Raw genomic sequence first — 17,913 nt, 5'->3', positions numbered from 1 at the left:
CTCTCTCCCTCTCTCTCTCTGTGGCATTGTCACTTGAATCAGAAGTTGAGTGCTGGCTAAGTGAAGGGGTACACAGCGAGTCTGCTCTAGACAGGCCTGAGTGGTGCTGCACTGCTTTGCTGCCTTTCTCCACAGAGCCTTGATTCAGCCCCCACTGATAGGGGACCCAGGCACACCCCCCCCCCCCCCCCCCCCCCCTCCCTCCCACTCTCTCCTCGTTTTCACTCATTCAATCCCTCCTTGCCCACTAACTCGCCCACCCTCTTGTTAAAACACACACACACACACACACACACACACACCAAAAAAACAAACCACTCAGTCATCAACTCTCTATGAGGACACAGGTGGAGATGGGTGGACAGCGCCACTCATATGTCCCCTCCCTACATTTAACTTCATTTTGATTATTTACATTATTTATCGGCTCCAACACACAAACACACAGGTGAGATATAATAATTGGGGTATAATGTTATTTGAACAACAGTGGACACTTCATTGCTTTAAAATGGGCAGAATCCCAGTCTGCACTGTAGAGGACCACCTCTCTTACAAACTGCCTGCTTGTTTTGCACCACTGAGTGTGATGTGGACGAGGACAGAAATTTGGTCATTATCCAAAATAATAGTGTCCAATAACTCTGATAACCATGCCACAAAAGTCGGGGGAAAGCACTACTCCAGTGGCTGTGACTTTCATATAGGAATCAAAATGGCGTTGCAGGGAGGGACAACAGACCTGATATCAAAATAAGAAATAATGCAGGAGAATTATAGTAAAGTTTGTTATTTGGGAGGTCTTTGTTGCTCAGAAGCGTCGCCACAGACCCTCATAAAAATGAGGAGAGACAAATGTCAAACCTGTTATTGACTGTGGTCTGATGCGCCAGTTCCTGAACAAAAGAAAGCCATCACTGCGCCCTATATTGAAGGACTTTGGTGTCGGCTGCAGCCCCCCTTGCAGCTGGACTCACACCTGGTCACACGGCAGCCACTTACACCCCTATCCGAGATATGGTGATCAATTTTCTGATCCGGTATCAGAATCCCTGATCTTTGGAGGTGTTGGCAACTTTCCTGACAATGGAGCTCGAGTGGCGACTGCCATAGTGACAGTTATAAGCAATTCTGTCCAAAAAGCGGCAAACACAGCGGAGCCACCCACCGTATTCCCCCCCATATAAACCCATATTATCGTCCCAAGTGTCACCCGTAACTTAGATATTGTGACATCTAATTTATAGCAGGTTTAACACTAAATAATCTCGACCACGTCACTCAAAGTCAATGGCCGGACTGTGTTAGTTGGGAAAATGTATCGATGTATTAAAAGCAAAAACGGAATCCGACACCGACCGAACCGCGTGCATCCGCTCGAGCATAGATTCAATTTCGATATGCATTGGATGATTTTGTCCCCGGTTCCGTCTGTTTGGGTCAATTTAACGCGAATTGTGCAAAATTGTTCACAGCACGCGTTACTTCCAGCGGGTTTTCCTGGAATAAAAGTTGTTCGCCGGCGCGGATGAAGGAAAACAAGTGTGTTCCCGGGAAGCCCAATGTCCCTGCTACCAGCCCATAATGTTTTGTGGATCAGTTCTCCGCCGTAGCTTTTATATTTGTCAGGAGTTGGAGGATGAAGAAACACAAACGGGACGACGCCAGTTCCATGGAGTCCGCTAGATCAGCTGCTGGCAGTTGGTGTTCTCAATCACGTCCGCAGAAAGGCTTCATAGGCTCACTGGAGCGCCTGTGGAATAAGACACTTAAGTGATCCGGTGTACTGACGCGCCACTTTGTGTGGACAATTATAACAACATTTTTTTTTACTATATAAACAGTTAGTGTGACATTGTTCACCAGCTCGGACTTTCTGGGGGAAAGCTTTATTTGCGGCCGGCTTTATATTGTGCTGTTTCTGACGCTCCGGTGTATCAGCTGAGTCGGGTGAAATTACACCTCCAGGACTTTTTTTTTTTTTTTTTTTTGGTCAACTTACTCCAAAAGAAAAAAAGTCACCATGGCAGAGACGTCGGCAGCTCCAGCCAAAGCCAAAAAGGCATCCAAGCCCAAGAAACCTGCTTCTCATCCCAAGTACTCGGACATGATTAAAGCGGCAATCGTCCACGACGCCAGCCGGAGTGGAGCGTCCCGGCAGTCCATCCAGAAGTACGTAAAGAAGAACTACAAGGTGGGCGACAACGTCGATGTGCAGATTAAATTGGCCCTGAAGAGGCTGGTGGCATCCGGGATGCTGCGCCACACCAAAGGTATCGGTGCGTCCGGATCCTTCAGGCTGACCAAACCAGAGGACTCCAAAAAACCAACCAAGGCAACGGCAACTATCACGCCAAAGAAGGCGGCGAAGCCCTCCAAACCCAAGAAGGCGGCCAAGCCCAAGAAGGTCCCCAAGACGCCGGAAAAACCCAAGAAGGCAGCTGCGAAGAAAGTGAAAAAGGTCGCGAAAAAGTCGACGCCAGTGAAAGCCAAAAAGGCACCAGTTAAGAAGCCCAAGGCAGCCAAGCCCAAGGCGAAACCAGCAAAGAAGGCAGCCAAGCCCAAGGCGAAACCAGCAAAGAAGGCAGCCAAAACAGCAAAAAAGAAGTAAAAGGACAATATCAGAGAGACAAAGTCGCTGTAAATACTTAAAGAAATGTTTTTCGTATATGTATTATTTTTGTAAGGTCTCATGCAAACTTATGCTGTTTTTACCAGTAGTTTTTTCTCTCCATTGCACTATTGCCTCTAGATGCTGTAGAAATAATTGTGAGCAATTTTATTTGGCGTTAATAATACTGTTAATTTCTGCCCGATCCTTGGATACAAATAGTCTAGGGTCTTGCTGAAAAAAAAAATGTATATACAGTTGAACTATTGAATAGTTATTGTTATGCACGGGGTCATACTGAAAGTACAAATGTGTCAATGGTGGGCATTGTTGAGTCTTTACAATGTACAGACCATAGGCAGTGGACGTCAGCAAGATTTTCCTAAAGGCTCTATAGTTGTCATTCAAGCTTCATTCTGTATAATTCCTCATGTTCAGACGACTCATAATATACAAACATCTCATTGTGTTCAGTCACTTTTAAAGACTGTTTATACTGCAATTCAATAAACCTTTGTCATCTTCTACTAAATCTATTCGTCAACTTATTGCGCGCATTTTACGCGTGCGTAAAATGCTCGGTTAAGTGGACGGAGGAATTTCTGTGCATATGAAAGATTAATAGGCCTAATGTAATCTATTAAACAGAGCAATAACACTGCCTCCTCCATTTGTGATATATGCATCTTGGTGAAGTTAAGCCTCTTTAGCCCCGCTGCATGAAATCACAGCTTTTCTGCTCCAGGATGTTGCAGACAAAGCCCACCTATGGGAGCTCCAGCGAGAGGGATGATATTCGGATGCAGAGGCTGGTAAACATGGTGCACATGTAACAGTAAAAAATAGTGACCTGGGAAGAGTGCGAGTTGTAATGTAAGTTAAACTATGAAATGGGCTCTACAGAAGTCCCATGAAAAGCAGGTAGTTTTAAAATATCACCAAGTATCAATATCTAGAATCGTGCACTGAGTTACCTTACAGCAGTTTCACCGAGCGGTCATGGGGGCAGACAAGGGCTTTGTAGGGCACTTTGGTGATTTTAAGTAAAACCCTGTATAGCTTAAAGATTCTATTGGGGAAATAAAATCATACAGAAATATAGTCCCTTAAGGGAATATGATAGTGGTAAACAAAGACAAAACATTCATTTAATGGAGAGGGAAAAAAATGAATAAAGTTTTTTTTTTTTTTTTTTTACAAAACTTGTCTAAAAATCTCCGTTTGCAAACAAAACCTGTCCAGAGTGTTTTATATTAGGGTTAATTTATAGCAATAATTCACTATTTCCCCCCGGTTGTCCTTGTACATAACACTACACTCAAAATCCCAACATCCTCTCTCCTTACAGTGACTGCAGAGCAATGAGGAGGCGGCTTTGCAGACACACCCAGGGCTCACTGTCCTGCCTCTCACCTGACAGGCAACAGCGCCATCTTGTGGTCTTTTGCAGGAACAGGCGACTCGCCACTGCAGTTAGGACAGACACCGGCAGCCCACAAGACCGAGTCACACTGATGAAAGTCAAGATTGCACTCAAATTACCTTCTGCCTTCTATTCATTATTATCTTTAAATACAGGTGTAAGATCTTCAAACTAACCTCGTCAAACAGCTTCAGGCTGAACCATCAATACAGAGCATCCAGACCCGTACGGGCATGCTGTTCTTGCTTTTTGAGATGCTACCTGCAAAATGGTAGTAATTGGTGCTGCTTCAACTCAATAATCCATCATAAATTCTGTCATCACAGCAGAATACAACCACTACTTCTGGCAACACACGTTTTGTGATTATGATGATAAGGTGAATTATAGCAACACTGTCTCATTTGAGTTGTACACACTCAAAGAACCACGGAGATTCAAACAGAATGTGTGTGGTCAAGTCTGATACTTGAGGATGGAAAAAAAGGCAAAGAATGTCTAAAATATTTACATAAAGCATAGAGCATTTCACACATCTTTCATCCAAACAACCATAATGTCTTTTGGGAAAAGGTCCCCACCCAGTCTGGTCTGGTCTTTTATTAAGCATCTAAGTCAGTTCAATTTCAAGTAAGAAAACAGCCATATTTTAAAAGTCACACAAGTGTACTCTGCAGAAAAAGCAGGTCCCAGCTGAATTAAGCAACAAAACAGACATTAACATGACTGACTCATGTTGACAAAACATTTCAGTGGCAGATTATGTAACAAGGTCAAAGTGTATGCACAGTGTCAGGTGTATGTAGATTGAACAAAAGTAATTAATTTGATTTCAGTGTGAACAGAGGGAAAATGAGCGGAAGCAGGGATACATTTGACCACACTCAGTCATTTGTAAGGTTTTTTGCTCGGCCTCCTTTTATAGGAGAAAATAATTATGTTCTAAGTTCCTGCAGATGCATAAACAAACCACCATTTTTCTTCATGCACATCTCTCTCTCTGCCACAGCTCAGCCTTACAGCTAAAAACTTTAAATATGCCTAAGGGGCAAATAACATGCTATGACTACTCATTGCTGCTGTAGTTATTTGGCAAATCGGTCATGAACCATCATGTATCTGTGGTGGCATGGTCAAAGTAGAGTACTACTAGAGTATTGTTCATTGAGGAGTTCCAGCTACAGATTCAGTGACAATCAGGATGTTTGCTGTTAAAAAAGCTTCATGTGCTGCCCTTTGGTTCTTCAGTCTAGTCAATTTGGCTTTTTTTATATATTATGCCTACGAGACACTGCATGTATATAAAAATTCTCCAATCTCACCATTAACACCTAACAGGGGAAAGAAATAGATTAGACGCAACCGTCTTCGTGCATTTCTAACCCCTCTGATAAAGCACCTGTTTGGACACGAACAGTCCTTCATGTATCAATGTACCGAGCACTGGCAGGCTAACTCCTACTTAGGTCGGTTGAACAATATAAGGCAGAAAAAGCTGGGCACAGCAGCGGGGAGAACAATATGATCACTAGCTTTCCAATGGCCTTTGGACTATTGCGATCACTTGACTCAGTGGGTAGGACAAAATGAAGAAGTCAGGTAATGACAAAGGGCAGAGAGATGAAGAGTATCCTGGAAGCCTTCAGGGTGAAAAGTAAAATGATGCAAAGTATGTCTAGTTCAGACAGCGGTGGTTCTGGATCTGGTCTCGAAGGTTTGGTCTGTATGGATGAATGGAAGCGTGGGGAAAAAAACCTCAGCTGGTTGTCGATCATTTCAGTCTGGCAATGGCTCTGTAGATAGCAAAGCCCAGGACTGCAACCACAGCCGAGCCCAACGTCACTCTCAGCCAGAATGATGTGTTGCTCATGTCTGAACCATTCAGGTGTCTGGAGATTGGAGGGAAAAAAATCAGTCAGACAGAGCAACACGCAGCTAATGCCACAAGCAAGACAAATGTCTGAGCTTAATATTTTACAGGTTTTAAACGTAGGATTTGATCTAAGAGCAGTAGTTGGTTTAACTAGAACATACGGGTACATTGCTGCCCAGGCAAGCCTGGTGGAGATGTTCTTGCTGGTGGAGTCAATGAGCAGGCTGGAGAAGGGCAGCGGTGGAGGCAGTCGGTGTTTATAACAGAACTCTGCTGGGGTCATCCCATGGAACTGCTTGACCTCAGGAAGGTCCACCTTGGAGGCGACCAGCACACATGGGATGTTGCTCTCCATGTAGTGTTGCTAAGTAAGAAATGGTATAAAGAGTGATAGAGAGTTATTTCAACACATAAATATGAAAAAACTGGAAACTTTTATCATGACGCATATGGACACGGATCATTCGTAAGTTTGTAATGTCAAATGTTTATTTATTTATTGCTGGAGACACCCATTTTCTTCAGTGGGTATCAAGAGCCTGACAATAAGCAAGTAAAAAATAATGGGCTCCATGTTACTGTTTACTGCTAAGTAAATAAGACGATTTTAACTTAACACCTTCACCAGGATAAAAACTGATTCAGGAATATTTTTTGGGAAGTGGTTTAATCCCTTTATAATTCTTTTGACAGATACAATTTGGCATGTAAACAGTCCTGATTACTTTGTATTTCCAGAAGATCTTTAATTAGTCACACCACTGTCTAATAGCTAAAAACTTTCATTAGATGTATCATTTGGACTTTTTTGATTTGTTAGAAACAAATTCAAATTATGTTTTTATTACATCAATGTAATTGTATATTTTTAATATAATGGATTATCTAACACCGGCAATCTTCAACTCTCCAGAATTTGCTATTGTAATTACAAAAACAAGTGATAGAAACTGCTAAAGGCAACAAAGTGAGCAGTGATACTACATTAAGAACTAGGTTGACTGTGTGCAAACACCAGCACAAAGAGTGTAAAGAAGATGGGCAACCTTCGTGAATAACACTGGTATTATTCTTTACATGCACCTGTAACATTTCCTGTGACTGACCTTGTATATACTGGCACAATAGTCGAAGGAATGTGGGTCACTGGTGTCGTACATGAGACAAGCAACATCACAGGAGGCGTCTGATGCCTTCAGGAACTCCACCTCCACATCCACCTCATTGAGCTACACAGGGATGAGAAGAGTGTAATGCTCAGGCTTCAGTCGGGGTCACAGGTTAAGGGGCAGCATTAAGACGAGGATGGGAGCTACTCACGATAAGATACTTCTCTTGTTTGCTGACTTGGACAGTGTTTATGGCATAGGGGGAGAAGGCACTGCTGGAATTTTCCTTATTCTGTAGAAGGCAAAAGCGAGAAAAAGAACAGCCATTATCAATAGTGATCATGCAGACTAGCCCCTGTTTATCACAGTTTAATAATGCAACATCTCATATTTTCAACTCCAGACTAGCAGATGGTGACATACCACAACGTTGCGGCCCACAAAGGCCTGGAGGAAGGCTGTCTTGCCTGTACCCCGCGGTCCGATCACCTTGCAGAGAAACACTGTCCGCTGTGTCTGGCACTTCTCCAGGTCCACCTCTTTCTCCCGTGTTACTAAACATACAAACACAAAATATAAACACAATGCATGCAGGCAGCCATTCTGTCTCTCTATTAGCCTAGCTTAGCTACATGAACATAGCTGAACCCCTGCCTCGCTTCCCCCAAACAGTAAAATTGAAATGGTCTTTGATTTTCAGTACAATACACATCATTTGTGAGCTCATCACTGGCCCAACATTGTCATTAAAAAGGCCAAAGCAGAGGATGTAACTCCACCAGCTGACAAAGATCAACCTGTTACAGGAGCTGTTGTTTCATTTCTTTTATATGGCAATAAATGGGTCTGTTCTCTCCTGTTTCATCACTGTTTTGGTTTGTCTTGGCCACCAAAACGAACATACAGCTTACAGTCCAGCCTGTAGAAAATATCACTTATTCAGACCTGTTTATCTTCAAGGATTTCTAGCTGCTGCATCTCAGATCTGATCAATGCAACTTGTGAATAACGTGTTGATATAAACAATAGGAGTGATAGCAAATAATAAGAAAATAAGTGATTTCCCTCTAAGCAAGTCAATCTGGTTTGTCAGATGATCAGTAACCCACTCTCTCTGGATCTAAAATGTATTGTAGCAAAAAAGACATTTTACATAAAGGCTACTTAATTGCATGACATCTATTTAACACTAACGGGAAATTTGTCTATATATTGAGTAACTTAAACTGACATCTAGTGGCAGTTAGGGGATATAATGCAGGTGCACATCACACTGGTGTATGTGCAGGGTATGCCATTACCGTTTGCTTAGGTAGGTAGGTTTCAAGTCAGCAGGACATAAGACTATTAGTCATTAGTCAACACTTACTAGAAAATAAAATAATTGAAAATAAGAGAAACAAAATCTTGGATCCTAAACACTAATGGGCCTGAGGGTAATGTCACAGGAAAGTTGAATGTTATCACCAAAAGAAGGTTTATTGTCTGTACAGTCAATATTTTAGGCTATCTGGGACTACAGTGGAGCCAGAGAAGCTGTCAGACTTCCACTATTCATCAGTCTAAACTGTACTTTGCACTCAATGAAAAATTAGAAATAATCTCAGGATTGGTACTCTGGAGGCAATGAATGTCTCTACCAAACACTGTAACAATGAATCCTCAGGACCAATGTATCTGACTGATAACCCAACTAACAGGTGATTAGAGCAACAGACTGACGTCTCCTTTATTAGAGCGATACTGCTAGCACGGATAAAAATACATTTAGAATTTACAACAATACTATTTAATGAGAGTGACTAGGCACCATAATACGCAGTGGCTAAACACATGCTACAAACAGTGACTAATCCCCTTGTTAAAAGATCTGTGTTGCTCTCTGGCCTCTCTCACATCTACAGTAGAGTCAAATAAACGTGCTCACCTCTGAAACACAATGTGTGTGATTAGCAGCAGTGAGACATATTAGATCACACTGTCCAAGCTTTCCTGACTAACTGTCCTCAGACTGCTATTAGTTCTCTCTCACACACACACACACACACACAGTGTGTCTGTACAAACACACTAATAACATGTGCACCCACTCATTTATATCAGTAATTATTATTACCTTAACTAATGCTCACAATAACAAAATGTACCTCATATGTGGAGAGTACACTATATTTCAAACCATGCATGCGTAAATGTTTTGGCACATATGCATATTACAGACTCCCAATTCAAATTCCATTCCTTCATATGTCAAGGACAAATGTACATGTATGTAAATCTATTAGGCTGCAGTGGACAGGATTAAAACTAATAATCCTCCTACAGAACAGTGCTTAACTATGAGGTTGGGATTTAAGTTGTCAAAGAGGATGTACAGTATGGCTGCCATGTTCCATGGGGAGATCTCGACCTTTCTAATATAGATGCTGTTGGTTGGGAAGATCCATCACACACAGACACACACACACACACACAGACACACAGACACACCTGTGATTGCGGCAGTCTGTGAGTCCTGCTCAGTGAGGATAGGGTAGCCTAGGTATCCTAGGTGTTCCAAGCAACGGTGGATGTCAAGGTAAGCAGAAAGCCTGCATGTGAAGGGATTGACATACATGTGACCTTGGAACAGTGCAGATCAGACATTGCTAAACATAAAGTGCACAAAAGTGTAAACCTAGTGCATGCTTACAATCGAGTGACATACTCACGTCCACTGACAGAGGTAGCCGTGCCTAGAGATGTAGCCCTCGTCTGTGGTTGGGACAGTCACGTAGACCTCTGCTCCCCATGGCATATAAGGACAGACGCAAAACAGGTTCCTAAGCTCTGTCGGTGACAGGGCAGAGTCTTTGTCCTACGGAGGAAAACAGGTCAGTTCTTTTAAAAAGGTAATCCTCCATAATGGTTATTATTGAATATGCCACGGTGAAAACTGAGAGCCACTGCTGAAAATGTCCTGTCCAGTGGGACATTGTGACCAAAGTTGGCTGGAATTCCTACTCACTTCATCGTACTTGTCAAACAGCCGCTGGAGGAACTGGTGACCGAAATGATTGAGCTCTGTGGTGCAGTTGATGGGAACTCGTAGTCTGACAACATTAAAAAATTTGATATTTAGATACCTGGACATTCCTGACTAGTGTGTACAAACATAACACAGACAAAGCCAAATGGAAACACAGAAGAAATACAGCAACTCTGAGACAGACGACATAGAATAGAGGGACAGGAATCAATAACAATACAACCTGTTAAATAGCTAAATAGCTATCAGCAATATAAAAATGTACAACTGAACTGACTGAGACACTACAATAGTGTCACAACACATACTCAGGGTAAAGGTAATCATCAGTCAGCTCAAGGTTGTCATCATAACCAAACTTCCTGAGGATAGTCCACGTGGTTTCATGTCGGCCCCTCTGGATAAATAATGTATTAAGGAACAAGAAACCTGAAAAAGAAGAGACAGAATACTTGGCCATTAGTTGAGTGTGGCCTTGCAACAACATGGTTTTGAGTTTCATGTTCTCATTCATGCCTGACTTTTACCATTTAGGGTCAGCCCGTTGTCCTGCACCCCATCACTGGTGTTCTTCCAAACTACTGTCTTCACATCTTCTAAGGCTTGAGGTGCCAGAGGATTCCCAAAACAAGATTTCTACACATAAAGATGGATGTTTGTTCTTATTTTTATTCAAACAGCTTTGTTTTGGATAATAACCAAGAACACAACATTTTAATTTGAATTTAATTTTCACTGGCACCTGAAAGCAGTTGAGTTCAGCGTCACTGAGGATTCGGTCGTTGTCCTGATCGGAAATGTAGAATATTCGGCTAAGGGCTCGGACACACAATGGTTTTAGCTGGGGAAAAACATTGAAGGACAAAAATCAACCAATCATTTATATGCACATGTGTAAACAAGTAGTAGTGGGTCAGACGAACAAGCTGACTCGACAGTTGGCATCCCATTTCCAAAAATGGCTGACCTGTTTGTCCTCAGGGTCGTAAAGAGGTGCAGTGGGGTGAAGAACTGCCTTCTGTGCATAGTAGAACAGCTCTGAAATGTTTTTCAGGTTCTTTGCAGAACACTTGAAAGAGAACAACAGCAGAGAGAACCTTTCAGATATAATTATCTAAGCAATCTAAAAGCCAGATAAAAGTGTCCATGTGTAAATATTTGTGTGAAACCCCGGCAACTGTGTGTGTATGTCAACGGTAAGGTTAGCATGTGTGTAGACTGCAGCGATTAGCAAGAGTGTGAGAGGGTTCAGCTTCACCTCAACACATGTCTCAATCTCAGAGAACTGGTTCATGATGGGAAGAATGGTTTCCATTGAGCTCCCACAGCGCAGGTCAGATTTGTTTCCCACGAGGATGATGGGAACTCTGAAATAACACATGGAGACAGGGTAACTATCATTACAACACTATCATTTCTTGTTCTGTATAAAAATGACATCACATTCCTGCAATATCAGATATAATGCAAATCAGCTGACATTCAAATAGTGTGAACTGCAAGCAGTCACACTCCCCACACGTTGGGCATTTAGCTGATGTTCTTATGTCTTATTCAGGGCGACTTAGTGAAACGAAAGAACAGGCTCAAATTCCTAGACTGCCAGGTTTGCCAACATTACATTCAAGCAGTGGGAAGGAGTGCAAAGTTCAAACGGGCCCAGGTAACACACACACCCATCAACAGCTGATACATACTTGTTGCCTTTCTCTGCGTCGCCATTAACTAAAGGTATCCATTTAGTTCTGATCTGAAAAACAAGAGGCAGCCTATGACACAAGTGTAATGTGTTTGTATTTTAAATGCATTAAGTAAAAGTGATATACAGTATGTGGAATGATAGTATGAGACAAAGACAAGGAGCAGGTCACTACCTTGTCTATCGTGTCCTCGTTGGTGACATCATACACTACACACACCACATTAGCCTACGTGGGTTGGAGAAATAACAAGTGAGAGGGACGTTACATCAAAAACAGAATCAACACAATTCAAACAACCTTTTAAACCTTTTATCAAACTTATAGAGTAATAATACTTCATTTTATATGACACAAAAAAATCTTTTAACATGACAAAAAGAAAAGAAGAATGACCAAGACCAACTAACCAGATGTAACAACAACAAAGTACAAAAGAGTTGATGTAGAAAAATACATGGAGCAAGAGAAACAACTACGAAAAAGATAAGGCATAAGATGTTTGGGGTGCTGGCCTAAATAGCTTAAAGCTCCCAGAAAATAACAAAACTGGGACAAAACAGACACAATTACATTTATTTATAAGACTCAAAGCTGTCTAATTCAACGATTGTGCACTGGGTTTTGACTTCTTGTCAAATTTACACAAAAGTTTCAACTATTAAAAAGGACAATGTTCTGCATGTTCATCAATGTGTGTGGTGTAATTACCTTGATGATCTCATCTCTAAGGACTTCATCAGTCTGCTCTTTTTCTGTTGGGGTTGAGGACAAACACATCTCAAAGTCAACAAACTGCACACACACACCATTGTGGACTGAATATTGTTGCACATAAGCCTTTAGGAAACGTTACCTGAGTAGTCCACTATATGTGTGGGCACCTTCTCCGGAGTCACGTCAGCAGGGATGGTGATCTCTTCAGCTCTGGGGGGAACCTGTAAAGAGCCATTACTTAATCAGGCTGAAGCCCCCCAAAATACAAACACATCTTCTACTTTGCATGGACACAGTTAGGATTTAAGCTCAAATGCTAGGCGATCTTCACTTTTGGAGGAAAATGTATGAACAGTAGTGAATGTACTATCATTAACACCATATGAAGTAGTAGTATCGAACTACTGTGTACGTACAATCTTACACTTCTGCCAAGAAGTGTTCTGAAACTAAAATAAGCTGCAAATCAAAATTAGCCACTAAGAATTACTCAGAAACTCAATACTGGCCACGTAGTACATAGCAGAGCGGGGTGATTTGATTTCATCACGTCAAACAAAGCCCATTACGTGACAAAAAAACCCACACTGAAGCCAACCTTTCTAGTGATTTCTAAAGTAGTCCTCTATGTTTTACAATTTGCTTTCTTTACTGCTCACAAAGGAACCAGTTTGCTTAGTGCTGACTACAGGAGAATAACTGTGGCTACAATGAGCAAACAGTGGTTAACATAGGCTACAAGAGCAGAACGGTACTGCTACTTAATATTCCCCCAGCTCTTCAGGACACAGCATCCTCCGGTGAAAAAGCACAGACACAGCAGTGGTATATAGCTGTACTGACACTTACCTCTTCTGGGAACTCCTCACCAACCAAAGACATGATGAGTGATGTCTTCCCCACCTTGGCTGATGAAGGAGACAACATGAAGAGGATGAGAGCAGCTCAAAGATACATTATATGGCCCCAATGATGAACTGTACAATGTACTATAAAGTTAGCTGACTACTATTTATGTTATCATTCATATAAATGCTCTGATATGGACTGAAGCAAACACTACTGCAGATTATTGCACCTCTACAGCTGAGTTTTTAGCCACTGTATTATTATTATTATTATTAAACTGAACCTACATAGAGGTTTTACATTTAAGCAAATGGAAAATGTGTCACTTTAAATAAAACATGGTGACATGATTGGTTCACAATGTAAAAGTTGCACGTTAAATCAGGTTAGGTGTTTAAGTTAGCTAACAGGGAAGTTTTAAAATAACCGCCAATTAAAACGTGCGTATTATGTAATGTGCCTTTCAGTGGAGCACAGCTGATCGGTTATCCGATGAAATGAACACGTTAACTAACTTCTCCATGGCTGATAACTACTAACGCAAAAGTTACTCTAGGCTAAATTAGCATAGCGGAAATAAGCTAACATTTGGAAAACGTATAAAACATTTGATTTTATCTGGTAGGAAGTAGTTATTGCAGAGACATAACGCTAAATGCTCATTTTAAAAGAGCTATCGGCACCATGCCACCAGGAGTAACCGAGGTAAATCCAGCTACAAGTTAGTTAAGTTAGCTACAACAGCTAATGTTTGCTGGCTTTTCTTTTAGCTTGTGGTCGGCTGTCAGTGGGACAGAAAGACTTACGCTCCCCCAATAAAAGTATCCTGACGTCTTGTTTCATGTTTCTTCTCTGTTTGAAGAACGGTCTTACGCGCCGCAATACTACAGTGACATTTATCTTTCATTTGAATGTCAAATTTCTAGCTACAATAAAATGTGTGGCTCTCCACAGCGATATGCACCCAAGGTGAAACCATATCATTCCGGTTCACAGAGGAGGCGGTGAAAACACGCCCCCTGCTGGTACAACAGACACACTGCAGCATAGTTTACTGCACAGTGTATGTTGTGGGACTCTCATAGGTTGCATGTAAGACGTGTAACAGACAAATACAGTGGAAGTTGAATTAAAATATTTCAAACTGAAATACATAAAATAAGCTTTTCAGTATGTTGGGTACTGATTTGTAATATTTTCTGTTTTCCACCTCTGCACAAAACTGTCATCATCTGTTTACACCTTGTGTATCCTTTCGTGTAACAGTAGCTTAAAAAGACAAAGCAGTGAAGACTGTTTCATTTTTAAGCTATTTTGAAAAGACAGATGAGATAGATTCCTGTCTTAAAGTCTAATACCTCAGTAAATATTAATAAACACACTGATTATTCTTCCTTAATAACCCCCCCCCCTCCCCATTCTGACAACACAGGCATTATTATGTAACAAGCTGAGCAAACTAATGGTCTAATTATAGGGCATGTGCATTTTATTTCAGGTGGCACACACTGTGTTATTTTTTAACATGTAAAAATAATCATGTTTCAAAAGGAAAGTTCTGCCTGAACTATCAGTCGACTGAGTCTGCAGCCCTGGGTGTCATCATTCTTTCAACAGAGCAGTGACGGAGGTGGTCTCTACAGTGTGTATGTAACATTTCTGAATACTGGAGTGGCAAACTGATGAAACCCCTGACAGAAGAGTGTCCCAGTACCAGTAATTAGGTAGCCTGTCATTCAAATTGGGAAGCCTGAATTCAAGTTCTTGTGGCAGAAAGGAAATTATGTTGGTGTGTCCGTAACAAAAATGGAAACTTAAGATCCGTGCAAAATGTTCTGAACTATGCACCTGTAATACACCATTCTGGTGGAAAGACAAAGTAAAAATGTTGGCTCTGACAGTGTCTCCTTGTTTATGTGTGCTTGCACCATTGATGGACTCATTTTATATTACAGACAACTGTAATTTTTCAAGCTGCATTTTATTTAAACCCCGTCCCAATCCCAGAGCAGCCTACAAACCATAATTATCTACCACTGAAAAACAACAGACATGACAGCAACTGCTAATCACTCATCAGTATCCATATGCGTTCTAACTCACAGTAAGAAAACCTAAAATAAATTGTCAAACATTAGACGTCACTGGACACAAAACAATCCCTTCAACATGTTAAAATGAATATTAATGCATTTTAAAACCATACATGTGAAATATAAACTCAGATGTGGCAAATCTGACAGAAAACATCTCCCAAAATTACAACTATTTCCCTAGAAATATTTGTTTGATAAAAAAATATCTATGGAACAATAAAATTACATAAATTAATAGAAACTAGGCACTTGTGTGGGGGATAAACCTACAAGGTTTGAGGTGCATAAACAGATCTGTGGCCCTTAGAGGCCCTGCACCTCCCACAGCAGGATCTCATTATAAGCTACAGTGAAAAGAAGCAGCCCAGAGGGAGAGAAGTGACACATATGCACTGAGTCACTGTGTTGCATGAAGTCCTGGAACCTGCCGCTGGTCGACTTGATCAACTTCAACACTCGCTCTAATGAGAGATTTAAAACAAAATGAGAAATTAATTACAAACAAGCTCCAAACTTACACTAGTGAAATCTAATCTCCTCACTGGAGATGTATGGTAATAAAAATAGAGTTTACCTTTCGATCCCACAGCTACAAGTTGACTCTTGCAGGAGAGGCTAAAGCATGTGGCCCAGTGGGGCAGGGCAATCTTTTTTATTATCTGTTATTAAAAAACAAACAAATAAAAAAACAAAATACTGCATGACATAACACGTGATTACACAGACGTGTGTGAATATTCTGGAAAGACCAACACCGGTGGCCGAGGAGTGACGCAGGGGGAGCTGTTGTACCTGTTTTTTAGCCAGGCTGTAGAAGGACAGCTCTTTCTCTACTCCGTAGCCAGTGTAGACCACCAGGCTGGGGTCTGCGGGGCAGAAGGCAGCCAGGCTGGGAGGTGGGCTGTCATCCTACAACACCAAAGGTTTACAAAAACTCCTACAGGTCAAACATGGTCTGAGCTTAATTTTTTTGAGATTTCCAAAACAGGTTACAACAATATGCTGAAAAATGTAAAAATAATAAATAAACTATTAACATGCATTTAGAATAAAATGGTATTACTTAACATTACTTGGTTACCCGCATTGTGCAACGTGTTTGAATTTGAATGGACTTGCCAGAAATATGACATTACCTCCTTTTCAGGGTTGTGTGCAATATTGCTGAATGGAACGTAATTTGAGACAGTGCAATAGTGTGTATCATGTGCGTAATACACACTCACAAACAAAGTTGTGAGCCCTTTAAAAGTAAGCCTTATTGATGCACTGAATACTTTACATCAGCAGGACAATGATGCAGTCCTGTGTAATTACTAGATACATTTACAGAGAAGTTCCAGAGTATTATATGGCTAAAGGGTTAGGGGTTGAATATCAGTCTTATAATTAGATGTTACTGAGTACACATGAGCCTTACCAATAAAAGATATACAGCAGCACTCAACATATGAAAAAATCTGAAACATATGTCAATTTATGTATGTAGCAAATGTATTCACTAATTTATTGGTATAGTTTTAAAAAGATTTCCCACGAGGGCGTAAAATGAAAGAAAACAATTAAGGAGGATATTAAATCAGTCAATTTCACACCGGTGAAACAAGTAAATTGCACATTCACACCTGGAAGCTACCCAGTACAACAACATTCTAATCAAATTAGTAATTAAATACAGATGCTGACAAATGAAAGGAATGACCTGAATAAATAAGTGGAAAATGTAGATGCTTGCACACTGCATGGTACAATTAAGCAATTACCACTGACTCATGCTCTGTGACATGTGAGCAGGCCCAGTTAATTCTGATTTTGTATTAAGACGGCAAAAGGAAAATATCTAAGTGACTTCGAAAAAGGGTTTATTGTTGATGGCAGGAGCTTCAGTCACAAAGACTGCTAAACTGGCTTTAATAATAAAAGTTTTTAGTATTATATGGCTAAAGGGTTAGGGGTTGAATATCAGTCTTATAATTAGATGTTACTGAGTACACATGAGCATTACCAATTAAATATATACAGCAGCACTCCACATATGGAGTGACAGTCCTAGTCATTACCATGTACTGCTACTTAAAATACAGACGGTACCCCAAAATAGGCCGGAGCAGGAAATGTCAGCCAGTCGAGCAGATCACACTTGTCCTTTAACCAATCGGCAGCCCACACGCTGACGCGTCTGTCAGCACTGGCAGCCAACCACATCTCGTTTCCTTCCAGTCCGAAATTCTTACACTGAGGATTGGAAGATAAAACAGCTTCAGAATCACGCCGATGTAAAAAATGTCATAATATGTCACAAGAATCAAAGGAAAAATTTCAGAGAGCACTTTTTTCCCCCCTCCATTTAAATAGCATCACATACGATCCACAACCTTGTAGCTATGGAGAGCTAATGAATGTCGGACCATTCTTCTGTATGAGGGGCATGTAGAAAAGCTGTCAACAGCACTTGTACTGGAGAAACCACTTAAGTGCCACTTCATTTATCAACTGACATGATATGA

The 17,913-nt window shown here is 41.1% G+C and overlaps 3 protein-coding genes across 3 annotated transcripts in view; 1 reads left to right on the top strand and 2 right to left on the bottom strand.

Moving 5' to 3' along the window:
* The first annotated feature begins 1,757 nt into the window (after positions 1–1,757).
* Positions 1,758–3,143, top strand: LOC118330008 (histone H1.0-B). The gene has a single exon (XM_035664378.1). It carries the CDS (start codon positions 2,024–2,026, stop codon positions 2,609–2,611), a length of 588 nt encoding a protein of 195 aa, XP_035520271.1. The 5' UTR covers positions 1,758–2,023; the 3' UTR covers positions 2,612–3,143.
* Positions 3,144–4,590: 1,447 nt separating this feature from the next.
* rhot2 (ras homolog family member T2) lies at positions 4,591–14,293 on the bottom strand. The gene is made up of 19 exons (XM_035668045.1): positions 14,117–14,293; positions 13,311–13,369; positions 12,601–12,682; positions 12,456–12,499; positions 11,919–11,972; positions 11,742–11,794; positions 11,303–11,411; positions 11,012–11,113; positions 10,787–10,885; positions 10,572–10,680; positions 10,353–10,473; positions 10,024–10,108; positions 9,728–9,873; positions 9,507–9,607; positions 7,440–7,570; positions 7,228–7,308; positions 7,014–7,136; positions 6,069–6,271; positions 4,591–5,923 (listed from the first exon to the last, which is right to left on the bottom strand). The coding sequence occupies exons 1-19, from the start codon at positions 14,151–14,153 to the stop codon at positions 5,806–5,808; spliced, it is 1,857 nt and encodes a 618-aa protein (XP_035523938.1). The 5' UTR covers positions 14,154–14,293; the 3' UTR covers positions 4,591–5,805.
* Positions 14,294–15,279: 986 nt separating this feature from the next.
* Positions 15,280–17,913, bottom strand: part of wdr90 (WD repeat domain 90) — a 24,759-nt gene continuing 22,125 nt past the window's right edge. The window contains exons 40-43 of the mRNA XM_035671199.1: positions 17,498–17,641; positions 16,199–16,315; positions 15,981–16,065; positions 15,280–15,867 (exon numbers count right to left, since the gene is read on the bottom strand). Of these exons, the coding sequence (XP_035527092.1) occupies positions 15,710–15,867; positions 15,981–16,065; positions 16,199–16,315; positions 17,498–17,641 (504 nt within the window). The 3' untranslated portion in view covers positions 15,280–15,709. The remainder of the gene's footprint in view (positions 15,868–15,980; positions 16,066–16,198; positions 16,316–17,497; positions 17,642–17,913) is intronic.

The sequence above is a fragment of the Morone saxatilis genome, unplaced genomic scaffold, assembly GCF_004916995.1.
Source record: "Morone saxatilis isolate NCDOM2014 unplaced genomic scaffold, NCSU_SB_2.0 Contig1, whole genome shotgun sequence".
Taxonomy (NCBI): domain Eukaryota; kingdom Metazoa; phylum Chordata; class Actinopteri; family Moronidae; genus Morone; species Morone saxatilis.
This window is presented reverse-complemented; position numbering and strand designations above follow the sequence as displayed.